This window comes from Citrus sinensis, chromosome 7, assembly GCF_022201045.2.
Source record: "Citrus sinensis cultivar Valencia sweet orange chromosome 7, DVS_A1.0, whole genome shotgun sequence".
In the NCBI taxonomy this organism is placed as follows: domain Eukaryota; kingdom Viridiplantae; phylum Streptophyta; class Magnoliopsida; order Sapindales; family Rutaceae; genus Citrus; species Citrus sinensis.
In genome coordinates, this window is record NC_068562.1 from 2166981 (window position 1) to 2183549 (window position 16569).

General features: G+C 32.3%; 1 protein-coding gene across 1 annotated transcript; it reads left to right on the forward strand.

Moving 5' to 3' along the window:
- The first annotated feature begins 13535 nt into the window (after positions 1 to 13535).
- On the forward strand, positions 13536 to 15188 carry LOC102630994 (protein RADIALIS-like 4). Its single transcript, XM_006466744.3, has 2 exons — positions 13536 to 14052; positions 14836 to 15188. Exon 1 carries the CDS (start codon positions 13744 to 13746, stop codon positions 14002 to 14004), a length of 261 nt encoding a protein of 86 aa, XP_006466807.1. The 5' UTR covers positions 13536 to 13743; the 3' UTR covers positions 14005 to 14052; positions 14836 to 15188.
- The last annotated feature ends 1381 nt before the right edge of the window (positions 15189 to 16569 follow it).

The window sequence follows — 16569 nt, forward strand, 5'->3', positions numbered from 1 at the left end:
CGGTAGGATTGTGCCTTCTATTTTTACCTTTTACGTCAATCCAACGGTCGAAAGGTGGGTTGTGACGAGTGACGACTGTGTTGGTGAGTGGCTACCGCGTTTCAACGTTGACCATAACGGGATACGGAACTGACCAAATTTATCATCTATCCCAACTATTTAATACGGAGACCATGCAAATAAATATGTTTTAGCCGATTAATTCGACACAAATACATAATGGTTAATACAAACTTTATATATATACATACACACACACACACATATATAAAGAAATATTTCAGTACAAAATTTCAAAATACAAGAAAATTCAAAAAAAACAAATAAACTGTGCGATTTAAAGGCTTTAAATTTTAAACTTCTAAAAACCTACCGTTTTAAAAAAAATTTAAATTTTTTCTATACTTTAAGATCCCGTATCAGAAAATTATTATATATACACACACATACATATCATACAATGTAATTTGTTTGAAATGAGTATATTTATATTAAACATGTAAATATTAAGTAGATCATTGAGTAATTTAATTATTTTTTATGTTAGGTTAGAATTTTAATATTTTAAAATTATTAAATAATTTATATTCAGATTAACCTAAATTTAACAAGATACAAATTTAACACTACACAAACACGATCTAATAACTTATTTGACCACCTCCAACCGGATATCATTGGACTTTTTCCATGGCATGATATAATAATATGACATGTTTAGTCTTTTATAAACGCTTGATAGTGAATGAGATTATTAACATTACTTTACAACCACAAACTTTTGTCGCTTTGGGAAAAATTTAATGGCTATTGTTGTTGATGTTGTTATTATTATTATTATTATTTGGAATTTTTTGAGATGACGGAATCGGATACCCAAACTTTTTGAGGTTGAATAATTTGACCATGAAATATAGAATCAGTACGTAGCTCAAATAAACTTATAACCATGCCATAGCAAATGCAGTCTTTATTTTAATGCTGAATAAAGGTTGGCATTATTTTTAACATTTTTTGTTTTGAAGAACATAATAGTTAAATAGAAAAAGTCTTACCCTCAAATCCAGCATAATATTGAGTGGAGCCCAAATTTAAATTTTAGGCCAAAAGTCATATGAGTAAACTCTTTTGGAGTCAAAAATTAAAAATAAAATAAAATATATTTGGGTTAGTTGTCAAACTTCTGAAGAAGTTGTAGAGGCCGAACCGGAAAAAAAAATTAGAGATTAAAATTACAAATACATTTTATATAAGTTTCGATTTTATTCTTCTAAGAAAAATAAAATATTGGCCGACTGTATTACACTAATTATACGCAAAATATTTTTGTTAAAAAGAAAAGATAAAACTTAGAGTTTGATATACGAAAACAGAAAACTTTTACAACGATTTTTAAGTGATTCCAAGTTTCCAACAGTCAGTAAATGTGTTGTCAGTTGTGACGGCTGTGTCACGTTTACTAAAAATAGGAAATTTTTGGCATTTTTCCTGGATGATAATATTGCAGTCTTTATTGAATGCTTAATTGGGGGGTTGGCACCACAAGGAGCACAGCCACGAAGTCTCACGAATAATTTATTATTATTATTATTAGTATACGCTCTAATATAATATATTTTATCTTGTAATATATTAAAATATTTTTTTTAATCTTTTGGCTTATTTCTCATTTTAATAACCTAAAGAATCTTGCATTATAAATATGTTTCAATAAAAAATCCATTATCATCTCAAAGTTAAAGACAACAAAATGCAGACTCTAATATAATATATTTTATCTTATAATATACTAAAATTTATGTTTTTTTATTTTTATTTTTTGGTTTCGACCACGAGGTATCTTGGGGAGGGCCCCAACTGTGGGAAGCACCTTTAAGCTCGTACCACAACCCAGACTAGAAGTCCCCGCTCGAACTGAGAGGCACAGGTTCTCCCAACAAAGGCGACTTCCCTGCGACTCGAACTGGGGAGCAAACCCAATCAAGCCACTTAAAGGGACTCCATTGTCAGTGGAGCCAACACTTTGTTGGTTATGTTTTTTTATTTTTTAACTTATCACGACTTTAATATAGTTAAGGATTCCTAATTAGTGTTCACGTGTAGATGTTCACATGAAATTAAAATGCGAACGAAGCTAATATATGAAAAAAAAAACGAATTCTAGTAAACAAAAAGATAAAATATAATGCATTAAAATCTATATTTTTCTTGTCTTTTAATTCTATTCACATTAATTACGTGCGAATATTTTCATGTAAGCACCACTGTGTGTGTGCATGTGTGTTGGTGTGCATGTGTGTTGGTGTGCGTGCGTGTCTAATGAGGACATATTCATTTTAATAAAGTGAGGGTAATAATAATAGATAAAAAATATTAATTTTGATATATTAACAAACAAAAAAATATTGTCTCCCATATATTGAATTTTTTTCTTTTTTGGTTTTTTAAGGGCATCCTCACTTTTGTCCTAATTTGAGAAGAAATATTTATAAAGATGACCTCATTTTAACAAAATGAAAATGCTACCGATAGACAAACAAACACATATGTCAATGTATCAAAAGACAAAAAATATAATCTCAAATGTATTAAAATATGTACTCTTTTATATATTTTAGTTGCATAATTAAAGTAAATATGTCTTCATTAAAGGAAAACTTTATATATGTGTGCGCGAGCGTATATGGGTTATGTAAATATAAAATATATATATGTTCCAATTCGGAATTATAAAGTGCGGGAACGTCCAGGAAAACGCATAAACCGTGCAGTTTAAGTGCTTCAAGTTGTAAGTCTTTAAAATCTTGTTGTTTTAAAACTTTCCTAAACTTTTCTTGCACTTTAAGATCTCGGATCATAATACTACTATATGTGTGTGTGTTTGTATGTATGTGGGTTAAATTTATAAAATCATATATACAAAATCATTTACTGTTTGACCTATGAGAGCCGAACGTATTGCCGCCAGATTGTTAGGAATTTTGAGGGGCCCATGACATGGTAGCGTCACCTTACACTAAACTAGATATGATAGATGGTTAGCGAAATATTCTCTCTAATTAGTTGCACTCATTGGATAGTTAAAACTTAAAAAGTGAACATGATTAGTATTTGTATTTGGAATTCAATGATGAGCAAGCACCACTAGTGCATGCCTTGAAGAAAGGGTAATCTTTCTCTAATATTTTCTTAATGTTGTTGATTTTCTGAGTGATGACTGAAGATTGGATGTCTTCAGAGATATAGATTGAAAATGAAGTCTAACATTTCGTAGCAAATTCTATCATCTAAATATGTGGCTACCACGTACCCGATAATGATCTAATGATTTATTTACCGTCAACTACCTGATATGTTAATTTAGGTTTGACCCAATTAATGTGAATGCACCTCTTAGTCCGTTCAAATCTTCTCACCCTGGCTAGTACGTATAATGGCTTAGTTTTGTCTTTAGTCTTAAGCTTTGCTTCCCTTTTTTCTACACAAATGGCCTACCTAAAAGGCAAAAGCAAAAAAGGGCGATAGGCACCAAAAAAGAAGAAGGAACCAGGAGACGACTTGTGGGTTATATGTATACTTTAAAGCAATTTCTCAAGAACAACTAGGCTTGCATCGTGTAAATGCTACCATTACATGTACGTGCTGCTTAGGTTTGTAAACAAATCAGATGTTGATTCACTGTTTTGGTGATATTAATACTATACTGTCATTAAGTGTGCTATTTAGGTTTGTAAATTTGAGATTAAAGGAATTTGAATTTTTCTATATATTTAGGAAAAAAGGAATTAATGAATATGTAAATATTCATTTAGTCTCTATATTTTAATTTAAATATTTGTTTATTTCATTTATTCTACATCAAACTACCTTGTACTTAAATATGTCATATTCCTACCCTTATTTTTTTTCTTTTTATAACAATATTCTTTCAACAACATTCTTGACATTAATTAATTTATCTATAAAAAAAAAGTTCATTAGCAAATTGACTAATAATTATTTATTAACAAATTAACCAATAAATATCAATATAAAAGAACTAATATTTTGTGTGCCTTTGCAACAACAGAATATTTTGAGGTAATTTTTTTAAAATATATGAATTAAATGAATACTTAACTTAAAATATAAGAAATAAATAAGCTTTACATATATTTGGATGACATTGTTAATGGTAGTGCAAACACGCACGACAATGAAATGTCAAGGCCAGTGGTTTATAGTCTACATTCAAGTTTGAAGTGAAATAAATTGACATGCACGCAGCACGTATTTCATGCCTATGCTTTTCGAATACGTTTCTTTCTGAGCAAGTGGCCTATACATGACGCAAAACCAACTTTTCAATCTGGAATCAAGATCAATAGCATTAGCATCTGCTCTAAAAACATTACATCAATACAAATTTTAAATTATCACCATTACATTTTTGTGGCACGACATATACGGTAGATTCAAATTCCTGATCTTAATAAGAAGGTAAGGATGTTTACATTTTGGCAAGCTATCTTATACATGTTTGATATTAAGGTACTATAATTTTTAAGTTACGGTTAATATTAAAAAAAACTGTAATTATGAAATAAAAGTTGATAGTATATAGTAAATGTAACGTGTAAATAATAATTTTAATAAAAATAGTAAAAATATTATAGGTTTTTCGTCATATATGTATATGATCAAATCAATAACTTTCGAGTTTTAACAAGTAATATTTATCAAAATAATTTATTACTATAACTTAAAAGCTACAACTAAGCCTTTAATGATTGCAAATCGGATAAAATTTGTCCTATTTTCTTAAAACTTTGAATGATGAATTCAGAAGATGGAGAAATTGAATAGTTTGAGTTTGACAAAGCACGAATTGAGAGAGAAACGCTTCATGCAAGTTGGTACCTGGCCTTAGGCATTTCGATAGCAGAGGGCAAACAGTTAATTTTATTTTAGTTAAGCAGAAAATTAAGAAAACATCGTGTATCATTGGCAATTTGGCATGATAAAAAAGCCAAGATTGGCATCTGGTACATGCTCTTTTCAGTTACTTTCATATCTTCTTTTATGAAATCAGGTTGCTTTAATCTAATTTGCACATCAACTGGGGAGTTTACAGACGTTCTTTCCCCTTCTTTGTCAAGATTCACTGGCCACTGGCAATGGGTTTCATGGATTCAAGGTTAGACGTATATGCGGCCACAATAAATACGTAACGTGTTCGAAAAAAGAAGAAGAAACGATTATGGCTTTTTGGACTAAAAATTACAACGATTTAGCCGGAATTAATTTTAAAAAAATATATATCAACCAATTCAAAAGTCTCACCATATTGCCTATTTGTATTAAGAATCGACGAATCGCTTTCAAAGAAACTTGTGTTGAGAAGTTGCATTATCTTTGACTGGTCTAATTGGTCTCACAACAAGATTCTTACTAATTTTTTATTTCAACATAATACAAAACTATATTATTTAATTTGTGAAACTTACCGATCAAACCTATCAAATCACAAGTCTTCGGAAACAAATGCACTACCTCAACAAGCCCCACACAAGCTTTCCTCTGCATGCATTCATCATAATTGCATTAAACTTTAGCATCTTCACAAATAAATTAAGGGGTTCGATTTTGCCCGTTCAAGGTGCTACTAAAACTCCTCAAAAGTCAAAAGTCCTCTTAAAACCCTTACTTGAAATTTACAATTTTATCTCTGATGAAAATTTCATTTAAAGAGAAGCTTGCACTTGGCAAAGCCTCATTCGATATCAATTTGTGGCCAGTACAAATCTTTTCTTCCTGTACAATTTCACTAAGAATCCTCCTAAATTCCCGTTACACATCCTATAAATTGTGCTAGCAGTGCTGCAAATCCTTCTTTTAATTTGATAGTTTGAACAAGTGTTGGTGAACACAAACTACGCAAGAGTTATGGAGGTCATATGTCTACAAACCTGATGTTGATGTTGATACAGCTAACTAGTGGCAATTGGCAGATGAATTATGATTACATTTACATCTTCAGGAAGGGGTTTCACTTGAGTTAGACTGCTATTGGGTGCCGTTGCTATAATTGTGAGAAAAGTGTTCCGAATTATGGGCATAAAATAATGAACTAGAGTGTTTCAATAAAGTTAGACATCTTCTAAGAGGGTATGATGACCACAATCTTTATAGCTATTTATAATTATGTTATTATGAATTATGAATGTATTTTTGTGCAACTTCCATGCTATCAAGCTAGCAAGAAAGAAGTTTTTTTTTTTTTCCTAAGATAAAAATAAAAAATAAATTAAAAGAAGCTAGCAAGAATCCGAGAACTAAAGTATGTGTGAACCGAGTAACCAACCTAGAAACTCTGACACGGAGGGCTGCTTTGGAATTATCTAGGTGTTATTAGAATCATATAAAGAGTCTTTATTGGATGGGGAATTTTGAGGGGGCTTTGAGGTGTTTTACTTGCAACCATTCTCATTATACTACATCTACAGATGAAAAATTTAAAGTCCATTATATAGGCCCCTTCCAAAAAGCCCAAGACGCCAGCATATCAATCGTCCAGGAATCAGCCGAGGAACCGGCAAATTTGATCTTTTCCTCTAATAATAATATCTCTAGTCTGGAATATTGCATTAGAGACTCTATAAGGTTGGAAAAAGATGATTTCCTAATCTGAACTCTCATGAATTTTTAAAAATTTTATACCATGTATTTTTAAGTAATAATGTATAGGTAGGATTTAACTTTTTTATTTTTTTTATTTATTAGTTACCAATTACCCACATGTATTTTTGCTCAGGAGGAGATCAGATCATGAGAGAATCTTAATCTTTATAGGCTAATTAAAGTTGAACTTACATTGAATGAAAGTAAATGTTTGTTATTTTATTCATTTATCAATTTGTAGATTATTTTTTATTTCCTACGTCCTTATTTTTACCATATGGAGATCTTTTTTTTTTCAAAGATCACTGAAGAGTTGAACTGCTACAACTTTAAAATTACAAAACTTACATGATTATGAAAGGTGATACGGTCATGATGAAACAAATAATGCACGGTGGATGTATTAAGAAAATCCTTTAACTTGTACATAATTATCAAGAACATGTGACTCACAATTGTTAGAATCCAAGCTTCGCAATTGTGAGATCATGAGTTCGTGCCCCCACAATGCATTATGGAGGTTAATTTCCTTCCTCAATTTGAGTTAATGCAATATTTTCTCTTTCGAAACATGAGTGAAGTGGGCGTTCCTCAGATATTAGAGAATGTTAAAATCTGGACTGTGTTATATAAAATTTATAAATTAGTTTCAGTAATTTTTTGATTATAAATATCAATATGCTAATCTCATTAAATATGAGATCATTGAAGAGTTGAATTGCTACAACTGTAAAATTACAAAACTTACATGATTTTGAAAGGTGATACAGTCACAATGAAACAAATAATGCACGATGGATGTATTAAGAAAATCCTTTAACATGTACTTAATTATCAAGAACAGGTGCCTTACAATTGTTAAAATCCAAACCTCACAATTGTGAGGTCATGAGTTCGAGCTTTCCTCAATTTGAGTGAAGGCATCATTCTCTCTTTTGAAACATGAGTGGAGTGAGTGTCCCCCAAATAATCTCATTAAATATGAGTTGTAATTTGAGCATTAGTCTCATGTAATTAATGGCAGAGGAGAGTAGCTTTTCTTTTGGTGGAGAGGTTTGAGATTCTTTGGAAGGTGTCTGGGGCACAGGGTCTTTGAGGATCCATTTCCCTTTGTCTTTTCTTTTAGGCGGCATTTATCTGCTTTGAAGAAATTCCCTGGTTAGAAAGTCAGGGATGTAATTTGTATCTCCTTTAATAAATTCAATATCAAAATCAAGAACATGTAGTTAATTATGCATTTTTTAGTATTTAATTACTCAAATTAATTAAATATTATATATATTAAGAACATGTAGTTAATTATGCATTTTTTCATGTAATTGAGATAATAAACCATAGAAAAGTTTCCATCTCTACATCCCATCACAACAATCATATCACGTCTTTCTTATCCACCGACAATTCATATGGTCTAAGATTATGAAAAGATTATTTCATAATCTGATATTATATTGAGCAAAACTTTAAATAGTTATTGATAATTAATAAAAATAAAAAATGAATAAGTTAAATTTTATTCATACGGTATGACTAAAATGTACCTCATATAATTTTTAAAAACTCCTAAGAGCTAGAATTATGAGAGGATTCTCATCCGACTATTATTAATATTACTTCAGAATTTCTGTACATAATAGCCAGTGCTTCCAGCTTTTAACAAAACTAAGGCACTAGCCAGTTCCGATTTTTGAATCCAACCCTCCGCTACTCAGACATACAAACATTTTCTGTCATTTGTTATCAGTAAATATAAAATCTCGATATTGTAAACTTCAAAATATCTCATCTGTGTTTCATAATTAACAATTCTTCAAACTATGTTCTAGAATCAATTAGATTCTGTAGATTTTTTTTTTCAGAAAAATATTCGGTCATTGCTTGCATCAATAGGCATCCTGCTAAAAGCTGGGGGGTTTGTAATTTTCCAGGCAGCTGACCATAGCTAAAAGCAAGAGGAATAATCGAAGTTGGAATCAGCAAAAAAAATGGTTAAATGATGAAGTAGCTAAGCAAATGGAGTAGTAAAAAAGTTGAGAAAAGAAAATAGCAGGAATCCCGATGACCGTTGCTTTCTAGGAGATGATAAGGATTCCAGAAACTTTAGCAGGATGAGGTACTATGAGGAGGACCAGGGACACACCACTATCTCTTACTCAGATTCCCTTCACATACCAACAAATCTTTCTCTTCAAATGATTAGACTCCACCACACCACCCCCACACTCCAGGCCAACAAAGCAATTTTGAGACAATTAATGGTGTGAAGTTCAGTTTTCTCATCGAAACCAGGATGATTAATTGAATGCAATGAAATCGTTCTATATATTGTGCGACCCACTGTAACAACTGGTCAGTGCTGATAATAATGCAACAAACTATTAGCATTTAACACACGTATGATGCATTGGACATGACAGCATGTAACAAAAGCTAACATATCTAGATGAAGTAGAAATTCAACTGTCCGTACACGTTTCCTGCTTTCTAAGCGGAGAAAGCAACTTCAACTGACATATTCCATGAGCGAATCATAGACTTGACAATTCCACTGGTAAGTGAAAGCTCAGTTTCTGCTACCAACTTGCTTGGGTTCGCAAATTAGGTTCTGGGTATCCGTCAAGATATTATCTGTAAATTTCGGATGTTACTTCATAACATATATTACAGGAAACTATATTAGCTTTTTCAGCAAAAAATTTGAGTCCATATATCTTATATCTAGATTGGAATATCAGCAAGTGGAAGAATCATGTATCACAATATTATGCCCAAAAGTTTAAAAGAAGTTGCACAAAAAGCCAGTCATGATAAGATTCAATATTGCTAGATCGTCCAAGATTTGGTAGTGGTCCGGTTGGTGCTTACTGATTAACAGTATATAAGTAAAACATTTTTCTGGCTTGATCTCCCAACTTGTACACTTTTTATGGTATAATGTACTGAGGGTAGTGTTTGTATCTAACAAAAATACCGTACAATAAATGATACTGAGTATATGCATCATCTTCCTCACTATCATTTACTGATATTTAGTTATTTAGTCTATGTTTGATATTAATATGTTGTTGAAAAGTTATGAAATAAAAATTAATTGTGTATGGCAATTGTGACTTTTAAGCAATAATTTTAACAAAAATATTGAAGATATTTTATCTTTTCATTATATAAGTGTGAGTTAATTAAAATGAACTTCATTTTTAAATTACAATAGTAAGTGTTTACCAAACATGCAAATACTTTAATATTTTAACTTCAAAATTTATAATTATCTAACTGCAATTCTAAAGATAACCTTAATAAGTCACTTTATTGATAATTAATTAGAAGATAAGCGGTAAGTTAGGCGCATGTTTAAATCCACCCATCACTCAAAATGTTTTTAGTGACGCTTCCACCAAGCTTGTCAAAGTTTTCAATGATGTGAGCATAAACTTATGATATAAGAGAAGAGCAACCCATAAAAAACAGGAGCAACTCAAAAGGAACAGATTTATCCTAATGGGTAGCTTGACTTTATACATGCTACAAGATCAAACTGGTCCCATTAATGGAATTCTAGGGGCGGGGTTGTGAATTTCCTTAGAATCATTCATTTGTTTTGAAGGAAAGGGGGGTTCAACGTGGAGACACATGAAGAACACACAGCTCAGACAAGTCCTTTAGGTTATAATGGCTTTTAATTTGCTGATTTCATGATCTAATGTTGTCCACTCAAAGGCCCTTGCTCATTCGTATTTCAATTGACTTGATCAATTTTATCTGTGCATACGAAACAAAATTTGGGCACAGATTATTTTGATTGATAAAATGCTTGAGACATGTGGGTAATGACTTATTTGATTAACAGGATATTTTCAAATGGTTCAAGAGGTTAATTTTGAACTTTGCTTGTTTCGAGATTGGAGAGGAGTTCGATTTTTATATTTTGCAGTACTATTTAAAAAGAATTTTCAGAAAATAATAATTATTACAGCTACAGACAGTGAGGACAAGACAAAACCCATTACCTACCAATCTTTATCAACACTGTTGTGATCAAGTCACATGCATGAAAAATTACTTTCATCAAGCCATGTCATTATCTCGAAGCCTTTTGAAAAATTCCAATAACTTTCCTAAATAATGAAAGAGACATTTTTGATTTAATAAATGTTGTCGCCAATGGGGGGAAGCATGTGGATCAATTAACACACGATAGTGAAACAAAACAAAGACAAAATTGTTGATAGAACCGAACATGTAAATAGAAAGAATAATGATAAAAAAGCGTAACGCTTACTTAATAATAATGATAATTGACTGTAAAACTATGTAGTATAATAGTATTAATTTTTTACCGAACACTATAACATTATGTGATATTATAATTATTTTATTACTATTGTATTAGATTCTTCGATTCAAATATTGATACTTAAGTGTAAAATGAACTAATTGAGTCCCCCCTTCCCCTTCCTTCCCAGTTCCTACTGAGTTGGGCCAATTGCCCTTATCCAAAAGGGCCCCTGGCCCTTGCATGGTAAGTATTACTTCCGCTATTAAAAATTTGCCATCAATCAATCCTCATCCACTACTCTTCTTCTTTTGTGGTAAATTGAATTCAACGGCTCAAATAATTTTTGTCCATACACTGCTTTTACTCGGATAAGATCAAAAATTCATTAGCTGTTTGAAGCCCTATCCGCAGACTGCAGTGGACAGTGGTGAAATAAAGCTGAGTCCTCGTGCGAAAAACGTGAAATTGTTTGTCTCTATGTGGTGCAACAAGGCGAGCTAGAGTTGAATTTTCCACCAATACAGCTAAAAGCTTTGGGGAAATTTATAAAAATAATCTAAAAACTTTTATAATTTTTACAATTCACATTCCAAACTTTTTTCTATCATAATTAATTAAACAAAAGTTTTTTTTTTCAAATTATCTTGTTTATCAAACCAAACACAACTTTTCTTCTCCCTCTTTATCAAACCAAACACAATCTTACACTCTTGAATCATCACCGGCAATAGCAAACGGCAACGGTAAACGACGACTGCGAACGATAAAAGTGAACTCTGATCAAATACAGCCTAATCCATCCGGATCCAACACTAATTGACACGATTCTAACAAAGTGACATAGAGCTCATATACTTTGTAAAAATATTACGCATTAAGTGTTTGATGAAATATTTCTTAAATTGTTTATACTTTGTTTTTGCATCACCGAGTGGTAATAGGTGTTTTGTCAACTTAATTTCATGTGATAGGAGAGTTTCAGTCCGATTGTATGTTGGTGTGACAGGTGCCTGTCGCACTAAGAGTGAGTTGCACCGAAACTGTCTCTAAGTGCCTGTCATACGAAATACAATTATTTTTTTAATGTTATATATAAAATTGTATTGCTTATTCTCTTTATTATGTTTCATAGTACGTAATTAATTTTTTTTAATAATTTCAGGCTTGATGGTTGGTTGGAGGATTTAGCAGATGGCCGTATGGATTACGTGAATGCTAAGAATACAACTTCTTTTGTTCGGAAAAATTGTCTGTTTGATCAGTTTTTAGCAAGAGTATATGAGATCGTACAAATAAATCCCAATGAATATAGCCTCGAAGTCCAACTCCTCAAATAATACACCGAATTACTTAAGATTGATGTTGCGAAACAAACCATCAAAATATGTATTCAATAGCTTATGCACCGTTTTTGAATTTTTTAGTGCGGTATCTACACCATAGGAAAGTCCAGTAACCAGACATCATTCTTCAATTGATAAACGTATCAAATGTTCACCAATTTGAAACTATAACTGGTCCTTCTCTCTGTATTCTCCATGGGCCACTTGCCTAAGCAACACATTCTGCAAAATTACGCCACTGAACGGAAAGCTTCGTCACTCCAAGAAATGCCCAAATATGTCGTCCTTGAATAGACGTAACTATCGTTTTTGTTAAGTTTCTCTTGACGGCTTTTACGACTGTAGCTAAGTTACACATACTCGAAATTCGTCCCGGGAAGTGATCGGCATAAGCTAACTTTATCCTGCCCAGTTCATGTGTTAATCCTTCTGATTTCACCATGTATCTGTTGTATTTATAACATTATTACATTGCATTTATAACAAAATAATAACTTCACATTAAAAAAAAAAATTGTAACTTGGTGCGAGAGGTTGCCTGTCGCACAAACTTAGTGCGACAGGCAGCTTGTCGCACAAACTTAGTGCGACAGGTAGCTTGTCGCACAAACTTAGTGCGACAGGCAGCTTGTCGCACCTATTGCGCACGCTTGAGCCTGTCACACATCGCAAGCGCGAGCGACAGCACCTCTCGCGCGCTTTGACCATTATAAAAGCCAAATTGCTAAGGATGATCGACGTGTGAATTATAAGCAGCTACTTCGCCTGGAAGCTCATCCTTTCTAAGAAGCAGCCTCAAGTTTTGTGATCGACATATGAATTATTAAGAGTATATATAAACTCTTGCGTGGTGACCAAAAATGGGTGGGGGGGAAGTTGGGGGAAGATAACGAATTATGCCTTAAGCTGATGCAAATGTATAATAGTGGTATATTATTATTCGAAGACTATGACCTGAATTAATATCCACTAATAATGTCTAATGTCATGGAAGTAACAGAGAAAAATCCCACTTGCTACTTGGTAGCCAGATATAATCAAGGAATATTGAATATCAAACCAAATACTGTGATTAAACAGCGGGTTGTCCTTTGATACCGGATTAATTCTTCTCTCAATCTCTTTAGTGGCTTTTTCTCCTTGGGTTTGTGGTTCTTAAGTGGTACGAGTCGCTGTATTGAATAAAAGGATATATTCGTCCAACTGGCTTTACCCCACCACACTTTCCCTCCTGGCTCCTGCTTATAAGGAGCTGCTCTGCTCATCTCTCTTCACACTCTACCCCATTAATCCATCCCCTGGCCTCCAAGTCTAATTTAATTTCTTCCTTACTCCAAGTGCAACGATATCTCTCTTTCTCCAGAGCTTTGAATTTTAGTTATCTTCTTATCACTCCTAAATTATTTTCTCCGTCGAGAGTTGATCGTTAACTCTGCTAGTGCTACTGCTGCTGCTAATTAATTTATGGCATCCAACACCATGACTTCTTCACGCAGCTCTGGCTCATCCTGGACTGTCAAACAGAACAAACAATTCGAGACAGCTCTGGCCTTTTATGACAAGGACACCCCTGACCGCTGGGACAATGTTGCTAAGGCTGTTAGCGGCAAAACAGTCGAAGACGTCAAGAAACATTATGAACTGCTCGTTAAGGATATCAATGACATTGAAGCTGGCAGGTATCCTCACCCCAACTATCGCTCTACTACTGGAACCGGCAACTGATCATCTCCTCGGATGCTTTTACGATTAAGATTCTAGAGTATTTATAAGGTATTTCATTCTTTCATTCGTTAATTATATCGGCCATGATTTTGAATATCTTTTCTGCATGTATCCACAGTGCCCGTCACTTTCTTTCTTTCTTTCTTTCTTTGTGTTGAGTGATGTGACAATCATGCTTCTGTGCTCCGTTATCGTAACTCTAGTTCGCTAAAGAAGCCAAATTGCGGTGGGGCCATTCTGGGATGGAGAACTCCAAAGCGCTTATTGTCAGTGGTCCTTTACCAAGTATATTGATCACAAACAATAAGAACAGCTTCCACTTGATCACTAAACTGCTTGTCATTTATAATAATATTTAAATTAATAGAGAGAAAAAGGCATTTCCTGACCGCACTGCCTTCAACTTGTTATCCTGTCTCTAGCTAAGCCAAACAAAGCCCACATGAGATCTAATCTTTACTCTTTTCAGATAATTAACGTGCCCAAAGATCTCACTAATGTTACAAGCTCAATCAATAAGTCCCCATGTAAGAGTCACTCGATAACACCTTTTTTTTCCCCCCAAAATTTCAGGCCCGTGAGGATTCTCTTGTAAACTCCAAACTCAATATTTTATTTATTATTTCTCACTCGTCTTCATTCAGGACCAAAACTTTTCCAACCTATCTGGAACTTTTTGGCTACTTTACTTTTAAATAGTGATAATCCTGTTGGCAGTTTGAATTATTAATTTAAATGAATGTATGTAACCCTTTTGGAAATTTCAGAAGTTTTTCCCTTCGTGAGCCAAGATTGCTTCCATATAACTTGAAACTTTTTTCTTCCTTGCAGGCACTCTTGAAGTGTTAAAAAGCTCCCCTTTGTGTACTGCGTGATTGAACTATGTAACCCGTGAGCAGGTATATATGAGAAAAAAGTAGTAGATGCAGATAAGTACTGGCTAAATGGTGATGTCCACTATGAAGATATACGTATTGTTATTGGAAGTGCTTCTTCTTTCTTCTTTATGTGTATTCCTCTAGCTGTTTCTGTTTCCGTGGACTACTAGTGATATTGTATCCAGTTTGCATGTAATAGATTTAATTATTATGTTGTGTTTCTGCTTCCAGAGTGTACGAAAAATAATTCCTGTTTCCTAAATGAATAGATGAATTAATGTATTAGTAACCTGATAGGTTTCTATCTATCTATCTATCTATCTATTTATATATATACATATATTGATGAATAATGAGGATCATCTAATAATTAAGCCATGAATAATAATTAATTACGTTGATAATTTTCATTATATATATTTCAATCCTGGATCGATCTCAGTCTCATTTGTTGATAATGAAATTTATCTAAGATATTATTATTGTGAATTGTGACACTGGAAACGACATTGTGGGATCAATAATAATGATGAATAAGATTCAAACCTAGCTTACAAGAGATTTAGTTTAGAATTATGCTATACTTGTATTTATCTTTTAAAAGTAATGAATCATTGAACATAATACAAGAGTCGATTTTACTTCACATATATGAAAAATTGCAATCAATCTTACTTAGATATAAATTATCTTATATTATTTAGGGCCAGTTTGATACTGCTGTAACTTTTAAAAATAATAATTATTAACTAGGTATAGAAATAATCACTTGTAAAAAAAATCAGTTAAATGTTGGGTAAAATTTATTTTTAAAAGTGCCAACTGTAAGTTTAAAAGTAGTTGTGTGTATGTATTTGATAAATTTTACTATTAAACTGTTGTAAGAATATACATAACTAAATTAGATATAATGTTTAAACATGTATATAAGACTAAAACTATTTGAGCCCACTAAAATACTCTATAAAGCAATTTAATTAAAAAAAAAAACTCACTACTAAAATATGAAAATAAATATTTTACTATATTCACCCGCCTTAATACCAAACATGCTCTCAGATGATTTTAAACACATAAATCTACCAACTAATACTCCAATTGATTTCCTCAAAATATAAACTAATTTATTAATATAAAAATATTGTGGATCAATATCAATCATCTAAACAGGTATTTGATTGGAATTATTCTCATAAATTAACAAATTAGATTTAAAATTTTGCGTGAATTTCTTGTTTACAATACATCAATTCATTTGTGTCCATAACAAGCCAAAACCAAAATCAAAATTAGAAACTTATAAAAAGCAAAATCATAATTAATAAAAAATCTGTATTGAAAAGGATTTTTTGCTGGTTTCGTGTACTTTGAAACCAGACATCATCTTGCTGGTGGAATGTTTATTCCGCAGACAAGCTTCAATTTGTAGTCAACTTGATGCTTATTTTCTCTTCGCACTGAAGCTTGTCTCAAAGTGCCTAATCTGATCTTGACTAAACATTATTCTTTTGTTTGGCTTCATTACTTGAGATTGAAGGCACGGTATAGGTGCCTGTTGAAGAAGAGCAAAGGGATTGAATTCTTTTCTTTAGTTTTTATTGTCTTGTCTAATGGCTAAAATCATAATTTAAGTTTGGGGTATATTAGTAACTAAAATACTTTTTAAAATATAGGTGCCAATAGTACT

Coding starts and splice junctions, on each gene's coding strand:
- LOC102630994 (XM_006466744.3), top strand. CDS start 13,744: ATGGCATCCAACACCATGACTTCTTCACGCAGCTCTGGCTCATCCTGG.